Raw genomic sequence first — 13,636 nt, 5'->3', positions numbered from 1 at the left:
AGACAGAGAGACAGAGACAGAGAGAGAGAGACAGAGAGACAGAGAGACAGAGAGAGACAGAGAGAGAGAGAGAGTGTGAGAGACAGAGAGACAGAGAGAGACAGAGAGAGACAGAGAGAGAGAGAGAGAGAGAGAGAGAGAGAGAGAGAGAGAGAGAGAGAGAGAGAGAGAGAGAGAGAGAGAGAGAGAGAGAGAGAGAGAGAGAGAGAGAGAGAGAGAGAGAGAGAATAATTATAATTTGCTGTATTTCAGGACTGATTCGGGACTATTTCGGGGGGAAAAAAAAACGTCTTCCCAAATAGATTTTGGGTATATACTGGTTCATTTTTTTCTGTTTGTTGTCCATCAGATAACTCGTGATAAACACATTCGATCTAATCGTAATTCGATGCTTCAGTGTGAAAAGTGGCAGAAGGCAATTGCCATGTCCTGGTGACGCCCCACGCGTGGCGGACACTGTAGCTGTGGGAGCTGTGTTCATTTCTGACGGTCATCATTCAGCAGTATGGACAGCGAAGATGAGAACGTGGAGGAGGCCGTGGAAGGTAAGACAATAGAGATGCTCCGCATTTAAAGGATATCTGAGATCTCGGTGGCAAATCTCTCTCGAATGTCCGCACGACGGCTCGCTAGTGGGCCCCCACGGTAATTTAACGCACCGGGGACTCGATTTCACAAGGAAAGCCGTCTGGCCGGCGCGCGAGAGCGGTCTGGCTTCTCCCACCTTCACGCAGCAGCTTCTCGTGTCCCCAAAAAGGGAAAAAGAACATGAAAATCAAACGTGTATTATACGGCAGTGGTGCAGGAATGCATGTTTTGTTCCGATCGGTTTTAGATCAGTACGTCTGAGATTTAATTGTTAAAGGTGTCGGTCGCATTGTGAACCCGAACTGCACATTCGACAGATAATGTACAATCGTTAAACACCCTGACTCTAAAACGTAAACCGCAGCATGAGCATGGGGAATCTGAGATCTGAGAATCTCATGTGTGGGTCAAAATGTTCGGCCAGGGTTTGTCTGAGTGGTCACTCTGAGACAGAGATAGCGCTCCACCGGGGCTAACGGGTCTGCAGCCCCGTCACATATCTGTGTAGCGGTAGCCCCACCTAATCCCCTTTAGCATTTGGAGTATGGTATTTTAAAATAACCATAAATTATTTTATTTTATGTATCGTTCAAGCCCCCCTGTTGTTCTTGTAGCGGAAATGGTATAAGGAGAGTAGAGTAGAGTAGAGTAGAGTAGAGTAGAGTAGAGTAGAGTAGAGTAGAGTAGAGTAGAGTAGAGTAGAGTAGAGTAGAGTAGAGTAGAGTAGAGTAGAGTAGCGTGCCTTTATTGTCATCAAGGAGCAAGTATAGAACAAAATTGGGAGCACCGCTCCATTGGTGCGTAATAGAGGGAAGAAGGTAATACATGATCTGTCTCAAACCTAAGTTTGTACATGCTATGAGGTAAGTCCATCACCAAAATTGTTTGTTGTCTATAAAAATATATTAATATTGAAAACATTGAATGGCAGGTGATGTATTTAGGAATGTGCTGTCCTTAAATTATGCCTCATAACTTTAGTCTTACAAATTTTATATTTTATAATTATTCACCAAGTTCAATACTGTTTAGGTCCACTAGATGAAGACGAACAACCTCATGGACAGTGCACAGTGACCTACTCATCCAGTGATCGCTTTGAAGGCCACTTTATACACGGAGAGAAAAATGGGAAGGGCAAATTCTTTTTCTTCGATGGAAGGTATTTTCATTAGAAGATATTGTTGGGTTTCATTACTTTGACTTGACATTTTTAAGTTCTCAAAGTGATATTCTCTCACAGCACCTCAGGCTTGTACAAGGAACACTGAAATAACAGCTTCCATATACTATTCAAAGGGGAATGTCCCATTTAGAATTCAAAGTTTTCCTTTGTAACGTAACAGAGTTATTAGATTACAGGTGAGTAGTAACAGGCTAAATTTACTCAGTTAGAGTCAAGTCAAGTTTGTTTCTATAGCCTTTAATCACAGAAACGTCTCAAAGGGCTTGCATGCCCACAGTAGACAAATTCTAACAACATTCGCTGATCTTAATTCTGAGGAGGGTACTGCAAAATTCAAAAACCCCAACTGGGGGAAAAAGAGAAACCTTGAGAAGGGACCGCGGATGGGACAATCCCTCTTCCAGGCTGCAATGGTTACCAAATGGGCAACATGCAACACACATTGTACAAAACCTAGTCCTATAATAAATGCATTGCAGTGTAACGTCATTATTTCGCCTAATCAGCCACTCGTTTCATCACATAAAACGTTTATCATTTAAAATTTATCCATTGCCCTTAATGGTAAACAGAGTAATTTATTGCAATATCGGAGAAACAGCGCTGAATCAATTTTCCTTCATGTAGCAAATATAAGGCAAAAAACCTGGAAAAGAAACTGGGTCAAAGCACAGAAGAAAAAAATATCTCCGTATTTTTCACAACCCAAAGTTGGCAACTGTATGTAACATGGTATGAGTTACGCACAGTGAGTCAGTAATTGAGTAGTTGTAGACTACTTAATTAACTTTGACTTTCTTCCAAAGTATCAGCACACTTAGTTAAGTAGCCTTGAGTAGTCAATCATATGAACCAATAGACATCTCTCTTTCACTCATCGTAATAATAGCATATAGTTTAGCTCTCATTCTTTAATGTCCCCTAGTGGTAAATCACTTGGTTAAATAAATAATTGGTAAAGGTCCCAGTCCCAAGCCACTTTAATGAAGTACTGGATCAAATTTATTCAATATGTACTAATTGTGTTCAGGTTATTTAATCGAGAGAGCTCTGCTATTTTTCTGCCTCATCTGCTCAGCACCTTGGAGGGCTTCTACGTGGATGATGTTCTTCAGGGACAGGGCGTGTATTCGTATGAAGACGGAGGTGTCATGCATGGCACGTATGTGGATGGTGAACTCAACGGGCCGGCTCAGGAGTTTGACATAGAGGGTCGCCCGGTGTTTAAGGGCCAGTACAAAGACAACATCCGCTGTGGGGAATGCTGGGCGTACCACACTGTGAGTCATCTCGGATTTACCGCCTATAATTCTACAGAAGCATGGAGTTGCCAATGTGAAGTAAAAATATTTTGACTGGCAAGTAGGTTAAAACGTACAAGTACATTCAAAAGTACGTAGTTGTAGCTAAATGCTACCAACGCAGCTTTTTTCCCCATAATGCAACGGGGTATTGACTTGTGCACGTGAGTGAAAAAGCTATTTTGTTTTTATCATTTGGCCTACATTATACTAATATGTTCACAAAAATGAGGAAAGTTGTTTATTCATAAATTTATGGTTTTATTGTGTGTATGCGCATGCGGAAGGCTATAATTGATTATTTTTTAAGTGTTTTATTTTGTATGTTTGTATGCACCGTGTTGCATCCAGGATGGAGGCTGTGTGTTTGGGGAAGTGAACGAGGATGGAGAATTGACTGGTGATTCATTAGCGTACGTCTACCCTGATGGCCGCACAGCTCTTCATGGAAGTTTTGTGGATGGTGAACTCATCCAGGCTCAGCTCGCCACCCTGATCCTCACTGAGGATGGAAGACCATCTTTTGAGGTCACACCGCGTCGTGGTAAGCAATGTACATCCTTTTGCACTATATTTCACTGTATTTTACAGGGAAACGTATTCCAACTTGTTAAATTATAGGGATTCGGCCGGGATAGTCCTTTTTCCACTAACAATCACAATTTCAGTTTTTTTTTTCTTTTTATCAGGTAAATGATTATAACTTGTATTTTCAATTTTTTTAATTTATTTTTGAGAAATCAGTAAATAACCAAAACCCACTGTCCAGAAATGAGGAATATGGCTACCCCCCCCCCCCCCCCCCCCCACTGTGTCATCCTAATGTCTGTAAAGCACAATACAATTTCAAATGTGGTTCTGCTTTTTCAAGGGGCTGTATATACATATGACAAATCTACATCCACTTGTATTGCTACCCATGCTATGCTGCCAGATCCTTATGAGAGCCAAAGGTACTGAAGGATAGCTTTATATGTATATATATATATATATAACGCTTGGACGCAAACTTGCAGGACTTATCCATATTTACTTTTTTTTGTGTGTGTTCAGGGTATTTGTGTCAGGCTCCTTGATTAAAGGAGCTGGCCAAGGTCTGTTTGCCAAGACAGATGCTGAAAGAGACACCGTGATGGCCTTTTATAATGGAATACGAATCACACACTCAGAGGTGTGGAACCTGTATGCTTTTGCTTGCTGTGTGGATTCTCATTGAACCTGTTTCCCACTAATCCTCAGGTGGACAACAGAGACTGGACGTTCAACGGCAACACAATCTCACTGGACGAGGACACTGTGATTGACGTACCTCAGCCATTTGACCAGATAGAGTGCTATTGTGCCTCTCTTGGTCACAAGGCAAACCACTCCTTTACCCCCAACTGCAAATATGATGTGTAAGTACAAAACTACTTGAAATATTTGATAGTGTGATTGAGCTTGAAACTGTTTTGTCCCCACCCCCTAGGTATGTTCATCCCCGTTTTGGGTCGATCAAATGCGTCCGAACAATAAGAGCTGTGCAGAAGGATGAAGAGCTGACCGTTGCCTATGGGTACGATCATGAGGCGACTGGGAAGAATGGCCCAGAGGCCCCTGACTGGTACAAGCAAGAGCTGTATGTGTTCCAACATGGACAGGCACTTCCCACAGCCTCTTGAGGCTACACATTAAACTTGTGGACAGTACAATAACACCCTGCTGCTTGGGATTCACTTTGTCTTCCCTGTAGCCACATATCGTACCATAAATGCAGTACTAAAGGTTACGATGCTGAACATGCTAGGCAAACTGTTTTGCGCTGTGGCCCTCTGAGATTGGGGCAAGATTTTTAAGTATGCACTCAAAAGTATTTTTAATGTTTACATTTAGGGTATTGAAACACTGTCATTTTGCCCCTTTGGCTAACAATTTACAATCTAAATATATACATTTTTGAAAGTAGTTGATTGTCGAGTCACATTCTTACAGCCGCGTACGCACAATACACATGGTCTTCATTCATTGAGCTGTTAGTATGATACAAAATAGTCACAGCTAAAATACAAATTAATCTGCTATCAAGTTTTACTAAATACAATCAGTGTACATATGCATTCTGATTTATCCATTTGGTGGACTGGGTATCTGGGCTATCAGTGTATACTTGCCACTTCATAGCACCATTATGACACCCCAGGTATAGAACCCCCCATCAATACTGTATTAAGGTGTGCACAATGCTTGATATGATTTGCTTGGCCAAGTTGCAATTTCTCCTCTGACCAGGCAATCAAGAGACGAAAATGATGCTGATTCTCTGGCTGATGTGAAATCTGATTGATTACAGAAACAGTACTGTTCCTTAATCGTTGGAAATTCATTGACTGAATGAAATAAAATTATTCAATACAACACGTGCTAAAATATAGGTGTAAATGTGGATCATTGCAGTACTATAATAGTCAAAACTGTAGATAAGGAGGCCTTCGTTACTCTCATACTATATAGTTATATACGTGTTTAGTGGCATAATTTGTAGTACTTTATTTATCGGCATAAATATTTATGAAGATGAGGATCCTAATGTGTGACGGGAGTTACCGTTTTTTTCCATGTATAATGCGCCCCCATGTATAATACGCACCCTAAAAGTGGCCTGTTGATGCTGGAAAAAAGCCTGTACCCATGTATAATACGCGCCCAAATTTTGACTCCTACTTAAGTCCGTAAACGTAAAATTATTTCAGAAAAAATATCATCTTTGGGAACAACCGGATGTTATTCTGCCGGTCAGTATCACTGCGCATGCGCTAGCAAACTCAATAGCGAAGAAATGTTTCAGATTTGTCTAGGGTACATTGTGACAGCAAACGAGCAGGTGATCGAGCAAGCGTCTGATACGAGAGCATTGTGTTCGTATGGAGAGTGTTTGAAGTGAACAGCAGAGAAGAAAGCGCATCTGTAATGGCGGCCTCCGTATGATATACGGATTAAAAAAAAAAAAAAAATTGTATCCATGTATAATGCGCACCCCAGATTTTAGGACAGTAAATTAATTGAATTTTACGCATTATACATGGAAAAACGGTATGCATAAATTCCTGCCAGTCTAAAATCAGGACAAAACTACCGGAATATCCTGTCGCTTCATGCACGGGGGCAGGTTAATGATTAAACTTTCTACACTTCAGACCGAAAGCAACTTCACAACCAGTCCGCTGCCGCTGTGACGCCACTTGAAGATAACAATGTCGTTTTTCCCCAAGACACGATTTGTGTTTCTCTCCTGACAGCTAGAAGCGTGAATGCTAAGCTAAGTTTTTGCTTGGGTCAGCCTTGGCGTCCGTCCTTTGCTCGACCATCGAGCAGGTTGACGTCTGGAGATGGACCGCTTCAGGTACTTCATTTTTAACCAAAAGCGCATACTCGTCCTTGGTATCCTCCAAGTGGCGTGTGCGGCTATCTGCGTGATTTGCGGCTTCATGGATGCTTTTTTCCGCAAGGATACCCCGCTGAGCATAACCAGGACCCCAGTATGGGGAGGAATGGTGAGACACCACACCCTTGACTTGGCTTTCCTATGTTTCTGTTTGAAACAAGAATTGAAACTTGGCTTCATTCACATTGACCTACATCCACAGCAGGAGTTCAGAACATCCAGAGAGCTATATTTCTACATTACCATCAGAAATAATAAAAAGATCATTTAAAGCCCCAAAGTATAGCAAAATTGCAACATTTAACAGCACAATGGGTTCCATGAGTCTATCCCAGCTGACTTTTGGCAAAAGGTGGGACACACCCTGAATTGGCCGCGAGCCAAGCTGGCTACAGGCAATTTACGCTCTTGACCCTATTATTTTGCAACATGTGAGAAACCCACACAAGGTGAGAACCTACAAATATCAAATGGGAAAGCCGGATCCCTGATTTAGACCCACAACTTTGGAATTGTTCGGTGGACGTGCAAATCTATTGGCCAACATGTTGACTTTGATTTTATTAAACGATATATAAACTGAAGGGTGGCGTTTTCAAAAGGTTACTTTCATCCTTCAATTTATCAGAAGATTGATTTGAAAAATAATTTCCTCTCTAGGGCAAGTCATGGGCAAGGCAGCTTTAGTCATACTCTGTAGCAGAGGTCCTCAACCTCTGGGCCTCGGACCGGTCCGTGTATCATTTGGTATGTACAAGAAAGAATAACTTGCATTAGTTCCCTTTTATTTATCTGCGTCTGTTTGATCTTTTATCTTGAAAAATGGACCGGATTCTCTCCTACGCCTCAGTGATGTGAACATATTACCGTAATTTTCGGACTATAAGTCGCACCGGAGTATAAGTCGCACCAGCCATAAAATGCCCAAAAAAGTGAAAAAAACCCATAAATAAGTCGCTCCGGAGTATAAATCGCATTTTGGGGGGCAATTTATTCGACAAAATCCAACACCAAGAACAGTCATGAACGAGCAACAACAGGCTAAACGATAGGTATGCTAACGTGACATAAACACAAACTAAGAGCTGAGAACGGCCCTGACGGGAAATTCAGAGTTATTCAATAAACTATTACATAAATAACACGTTAATAAAACCATCTGCGTCACTCCAATTCATTAAATCCATCAATCGTCCTTTGTCAACAATGCGTGCGCGCCGCTGACGGCTCTTGCACTTCAAAATATTCCACAGGCCCATATAACGATATATAAATTATACATCAAATAACTATTATATAAGCAATAATGTTATCAAACATCTGTGCACTCTAAATCTTTAAATTCATCGATCAAATTCCTCGTCCTTTGTCAACATCGCCGCGCGTGCGCCCTGACGTCAGCCTCGTCGTTATTCCACAGATCTACTATATAACTATATTGTAGCGTTAACAAAGTTCAAGGAAAGACGTGGGTTTGGTAAACGGCTCTTTATTTATCAAAACAAACTTACAGGCGTGTGGCGGCGTGGACTTCCAGCCACGGAAGTGGAAGAGAGCTCCATAGAATAGGACTGGGCGTGCGTAAAAGCCATGACCGAGCCCCATCCACCGTCCTCGGACAGCCACCCGGCTGAGCGCCGGCCCTCGACTTCCATCCACGGAGGTGAAAGACAGCTCGGTAGAGTAGGACCGGGCGTGCGTAAAAGCATTGTCCAAGCCCCATCCACCGTCCCTGGACAAGTCGATCTTTGTCCTTTATGTAAACAACCGCCGCGCTGCTGACGCGACAGAGCGCTGCTGCTCATGTTAGGTTGCGAGTAAAGTTGCATAGGAGTATCCAATGGATTCACGTTTTGTATCGTACCATTGTTTTGTTTTTTTGTGTTTTGTTTTTTTGTGCGTTTTTTTTTATTGCCGGTCGTATCATTTTATTTTGTTGTATTCATCCACCACGCCTTAAAGGCAAGTACCGTTTTTTTCCGTGTATAGTGCGCCCCCATGTATAATACGCACCCTAAAAATGGCATGCTGATGCTGGAAAAAAGCTTGTACCCATGTATAATACGCACCCAATTTTTATGAATTTTTAAAAAACAATTTTTTTTTTTTTTTTTTTTTAAGTCCCAATGATTGTCACACACGCAGGGAGACAATGGGTCCCATTTTTATAGTCTTTGGTATGGTCTTAACTAGGCTGGATGTAATTTTTTTTTTGTTGGCGTTGATTTCTCCGACTGCCCGTAAACGCACCACCGCGCTCCGTGCGCGCACGGGAAAGAGGCGGCTCTGTATGGGAGAGACGTTGAAGAGGAATAAAAACACCCTTGGAAACCAAAACTTGCCCCTCGTCGTGACTCGGAGCCGCAACAAATGTTTCGGATTTGTGTAGGGTACATTGTAACAGACAGCAAACGAGCAGGTGATCGAGCAAGCCTTGTCTGATACGAGAGCATTGCGGTCACATGGAGCGTGTTTGAAGTGAACAGCAGAGAAGAAAGGAACAAGGCAAAGTGTTGTGAAATAAAATGCACAGAACGGATGCGCAAGACACGTCAGCTATATAAAGAGCGAGAGTTGTTTTCTTCCTATTAGTTTCAATTCACAGTTTAATTAGCAGTTTCAATCAGCAAATAACAAAATGCGTATTACAGGTAATATTTTATTTCACAACACTTTAAAAAAATTAAAAAAAAAAATTAAAAAATTTTTGTACCCATGTATAATGCGCACCCCAGATTTTAGGACAATAAATTAGTTAAATCTTGCGCACTATACACGGAAAAAAACGGTACATGAAAATATTGTCTGACATTTATCCGGTCCTTGGTGCTAAAAAGGTTGGGGACCACTGCTCGATAGTACAGAAGGTAAATCAATGTGTGCTTCACCTAGTGACATAACATTTAAAAGCCAGAGAATTAGACATTAGAATTAGACAGGGAAATAGAGTACCGTTTTTTTCCATGTATAATGCGCCCCCATGTATAATACGCACCCTAAAAATGGCATGTTGATGCTGGAAAAAAGCCTGTACCCATGTATAATACGCACCCAAATTTCGACTCCTACTTAAGTCCGTAAACGTAAAATTATTTCAGAAAAAAGATCATCTTTGGGAACAACCGGATGTTATTCTGCCGGTCAGTATCACTGCGCATGCGCTAGCAAACTCGATAGCGAAGAAATGTTTCGGATTTGTGTAGGGTACATTGTGACAGCAAACGAGCAGGTGATCGAGCAAGCGTCTGATACGAGAGCATTGTGTTCGTATGGAGTGTGTTTGAAGTGAACAGCAGAGAAGAAAGCGCATCTGTAATGGCAGCCTCCGTATCATATCCGGATAAAAATTAAAAAAAAACTTCTTTTTTTTTGTACCCATGTATAATGCGCACCCCAGATTTTAGGACAATAAATTAGTTAAATTTTGCGCATTATACATGAAAAAAACGGTAGTTTACTAAAATTACTAAAGTGCAAGATCATAAATTTTGAAAAAGATATTTCAAAATTTAGTAATTTTATAGACCAGTAGCAGACGTTTTCATTGAATAATCCATTCTACAACTGGGATCGTCTTTAGGACGAAGAATATGTTCTCATCTCTTTCTTCCGGTCCAAACCTCAGTTGCAGTGTTCTGAATGAGTTGCAGCTGTTTGATGCTCTTCCAGCCCAGACAGAAGACCATTACAATAATCATGTTTACCAGTCATAAAAGTGTGGATGAATTCTGGCTTTCTGAAGAATTTCACCCTGGTTAACAGATACAGGGTGAACTAAAAAGGTGCAAGAACTGACCTGTGAGGGACTCCACATGCCACGGCCATTTAGTCAGATTTAAACCTTACGATGGTTGCAAAATAAATGTTTCCTTCAAATAGGACCGGAATCATTTTATGGATTCTACTACATTTAGTCCTGCCCTAGTTTCCAGTATGTATCGACTTCATGGACCTGACACTCTTTTCAGATCATGGCTTGTCCTGGTGTTTTGGCTCTGTTTGCATCTCAAAGGAAAAACCCAATACTGGTATGTATTCCTGTACACGGGTTCTGTGTATTGAAAAACATTAGTTTCAAGTGATAGACAAAAGTAAAAGTTTATAGGTGATAATTTTTTAATATTGCCTGGGTATTGCGCCACAGGCTCATAATTAAAACATGAATGGCAAGTCGTGCACTTGATTCTTTGACTGTGCTTTCTTCAGGTGAGTGTGATGGTGGCAGTAGGATGCCTCTCTTGTGTGGCTTCTTTCTTTGTATTGGGCTATTCTTGTCTAACGCTCACTTATGGAGAGGAAGATAAGGAGGTCTTCCACCATCATGACAGTCCCAAAGTGGTAATCACATCCACAAAACGACCCCTATTTCCATTTGTTATCGTTATCACACAGGAGTGCAACAACCATATTTGCTCTTTGTTTTTTTCCACAGACTTTCGTGCTCCATCGAATGGTGAAGGGCGCCAACGCCACCATACTGCTGTGCTGCATCCTCAATGTGCTCCTATCGTCTCTCATTGCCTACGTGGGTTGCTCTAGTCTACCCCGGTGTGGCTGCTACGACACACATACCGGACTGGTGGGAACAAATATTGTCGGCATTAGTGATTACATTTACCATCAGATTAACAAAAGCTATGCCATGGACAGTAGAACCTTAGAACAGGGCTCGAAGCTTATTTTTTGCCCAAGTTGCCCTCGGGCAAGTTGGAGAAAATTTTACTTGCCCGAAACAAAATTTTACTTGCCCGAATTTTTTTGGAGTGGATTTTTACTTGCCCGACACATTTTTGCAATAAAAAAGACAACACTATAAGTTTTGCCTTCATATGCCTTCGTATCCGCCAACCGGAAACAAGCTCTGCTGGTGCGCAGGCGCAGAAGAGCCAGGGACGGGTGAGAGAGCATGCATTTAATTACGAAGCGCTTTGCCGTTATCAATGTATTGCAGACTTACACGAGAAACTAACCGCTCCCTAGAAAACAAAATGTCGGACCAGAAGCGGCAGAAGTTGCGAGAAATTATGCACAAAATCGTCTTTTTACAGCTTGAAAACATGGTATTATGGCAGGGCAAGTTCGGGCAAGTGAGGAAAAAATTCTACTTGCCCGTCTGCCATCGCTACTTGCCCCGGGCAATCGGGCAATCGTTAGTTTCGAGCCCTGTAGAATCAAGTACACAACTAATCATTTGTACACAAATATTTTTGTGTAAACATAACTGCACTCTGAACTGTCCAAGCTGCTTGACAACATAATCAGAGGCAAGATGAACTGGTAAGAGTATCTGGTTAACACATTTATTTTTACTGACATATGGATATGTCTGATGAGGATCACAGATGACAACCATGGATCATTTTGGACTTTTTGATGAACAAGAATCATCCTAAATATAGAAGATGCTTGATTGACTCACCTAAATTCTAATCTGTAATCCTATTGCTTTATGAAGACCACCACAATAAATACTAGACACTGGCTTGTTCCATTGCTTTTATGTGTAACATCTAAATGAGTGGTTGTCCAATATTTGTAGATTTTTTAAGATCCCCTACTTTCCACACATACATATTTTGCTTTATAGCCCTTTAATTGTATGCACTTTAATAAATTAAACTTGTACTGAAATATCAAAACAACATATGCAAACAAACCAACTCTCTCATTTATATTGTGTGTATTGTAGGCAACATTGGTTCCAGAGTGTGACCCTGGGGATACTGAGTTAGTGTGTACCTGGCAAGGTAAGTCTTCAAGTCATTGAGATTTGACCATTTACAACCCTCGTGCTGTCAGCTGTGAGAGTCTGACGTTGTCTTTCTGCTTGAAGCTGGAGGGGACGACAGGCTCTTCAACTCTCCAGCTCAAACTACAGACTCTGGCACAGCAGAAGAGAAAGTTTCCTCCAAGTTGCCTCCATACAGCAGACTGACTTAAGACAAATCTCTGTCATACAATCATACTTGACTTAAAGATGTGACACTATTTTAAAAGATTGTGCCAATTCATTTAATTTGTTTTCTTGAGAGAGCAGATAACAAGCACTAAGCACTCCAGTAGCATCCTTCTTTTGAATATTACTGTACATAAGTTGCTTACATAATATATGAACTGATATCTGAATGTAAGTGAATGAGAGTACTGTATTTTACTGCCTCTATGTTGTCACAATGTGAGTTGTTCTTAATTTCTAAACCATTTAATTAATAAATTCTGCTATACAGGTAGTTTTGTTTTGTTTACCTGCTATTTGGAGATGACACTAAATACACGTTAAGAATGTTTATTGCAAGGTTACACGACAAAACCAATCAATGCACCTAAATCTCAAGTTTACGCGCTTCGATTCTACGCGACTTTTTGTCTAATGCAGTTTGGTCATGTACCCCAATATTGTTTGTCATGAATACATTTTCAATTAGTATTTTAAATGGAGCGACTCGGTGGGGCACCGGTTAGCACGTCCGCCTCACATTTAGGTGGGTACGGGTCAGATTCTACCTCCGGCCCTCCCTGTGTGGAGTTTGCATGTTCTCCCCGTGCCCGCGTGGGTTTTCTCCGGTTTCTCCCGGCACTTTGGTTTCCTCCCACATCCCCAAAACATGCTTGGTAGGCCGATTGAGCACTCCAAATTCCCCTTAGGTCTCTGTGTGCCCTGGCTGGCACCATAACCCGCCTACTGCCCGATGACTGCTGGGAGAGGCTCCAGCACGCTCGCAACCCCCGTGGATGAAAATGAAAAATAGAAAATGGATGGATTTTAAATGGATGGATATGAGGACTGTATGAAGCTAAATGACTAGCGCGTAATGTTAGCGCCAGACCCGGATAGCAACCTTAGGTGGAAGCACCTCATTCACACAGTCACTCAAGTCACTAGTCCTTACATACACTGTTTGGCACCTTTTTAGGACTGTCTCACACACAGCAGTCTACTCATTAACTGAAAGAATAGTTACGAGTTATGTGTGACAACAGGAATACAATGGTATCTTTTTCCAAACAGCAACATACCAAGAAAAAAAACTAAATACTGGAGGTTGTCCATTGCTGCCCTTTGTTAACTGTGTTATAATACTCTCTCTACTTTGCAGAATTCCTTGTTGAATGACAATATATACAAAATATACTGTAGAT

At 41.4% G+C, this 13,636-nt stretch overlaps 2 protein-coding genes across 2 annotated transcripts; both read left to right on the top strand.

Annotated features, from left to right (window-relative positions):
• The first annotated feature begins 233 nt into the window (after positions 1 to 233).
• Positions 234 to 5,019, top strand: setd7 (SET domain containing 7, histone lysine methyltransferase). The gene is made up of 8 exons (XM_061291306.1): positions 234 to 545; positions 1,621 to 1,750; positions 2,853 to 3,054; positions 3,427 to 3,619; positions 3,947 to 4,028; positions 4,129 to 4,246; positions 4,315 to 4,472; positions 4,544 to 5,019. Exons 1-8 carry the CDS (start codon positions 506 to 508, stop codon positions 4,734 to 4,736), a joined length of 1,116 nt encoding a protein of 371 aa, XP_061147290.1. The 5' UTR covers positions 234 to 505; the 3' UTR covers positions 4,737 to 5,019.
• A 583-nt stretch (positions 5,020 to 5,602) lies between these two features.
• Positions 5,603 to 12,718, top strand: zgc:113425 (uncharacterized protein LOC541425 homolog). Its single transcript, XM_061291342.1, has 6 exons — positions 5,603 to 6,605; positions 10,465 to 10,524; positions 10,703 to 10,834; positions 10,929 to 11,075; positions 12,186 to 12,243; positions 12,330 to 12,718. Exons 1-6 carry the CDS (start codon positions 6,441 to 6,443, stop codon positions 12,434 to 12,436), a joined length of 669 nt encoding a protein of 222 aa, XP_061147326.1. The 5' UTR covers positions 5,603 to 6,440; the 3' UTR covers positions 12,437 to 12,718.
• Positions 12,719 to 13,636: the final 918 nt, after the last annotated feature.

The sequence above is a fragment of the Syngnathus typhle genome, linkage group LG1, assembly GCF_033458585.1.
Source record: "Syngnathus typhle isolate RoL2023-S1 ecotype Sweden linkage group LG1, RoL_Styp_1.0, whole genome shotgun sequence".
In the NCBI taxonomy this organism is placed as follows: domain Eukaryota; kingdom Metazoa; phylum Chordata; class Actinopteri; order Syngnathiformes; family Syngnathidae; genus Syngnathus; species Syngnathus typhle.
This window is presented reverse-complemented; position numbering and strand designations above follow the sequence as displayed.

Excerpts from the sequence above, each read along its gene's own strand:
- setd7 (XM_061291306.1), top strand. The coding sequence starts at position 506 with ATGGACAGCGAAGATGAGAACGTGGAGGAGGCCGTGGAAG. Across the intron at positions 3,620-3,946 it reads TGAGGTCACACCGCGTCGTG|GGGCTGTATATACATATGAC; the intron begins GTAAGCAATGTA and ends TGCTTTTTCAAG. Across the intron at positions 4,473-4,543 it reads CCCAACTGCAAATATGATGT|GTATGTTCATCCCCGTTTTG; the intron begins GTAAGTACAAAA and ends CCCACCCCCTAG.
- zgc:113425 (XM_061291342.1), top strand. The coding sequence starts at position 6,441 with ATGGACCGCTTCAGGTACTTCATTTTTAACCAAAAGCGCATACTCGTC. Across the intron at positions 10,835-10,928 it reads ATCATGACAGTCCCAAAGTG|ACTTTCGTGCTCCATCGAAT; the intron begins GTAATCACATCC and ends TTTTTTCCACAG. Across the intron at positions 11,076-12,185 it reads ACGACACACATACCGGACTG|GCAACATTGGTTCCAGAGTG; the intron begins GTGGGAACAAAT and ends TGTGTATTGTAG.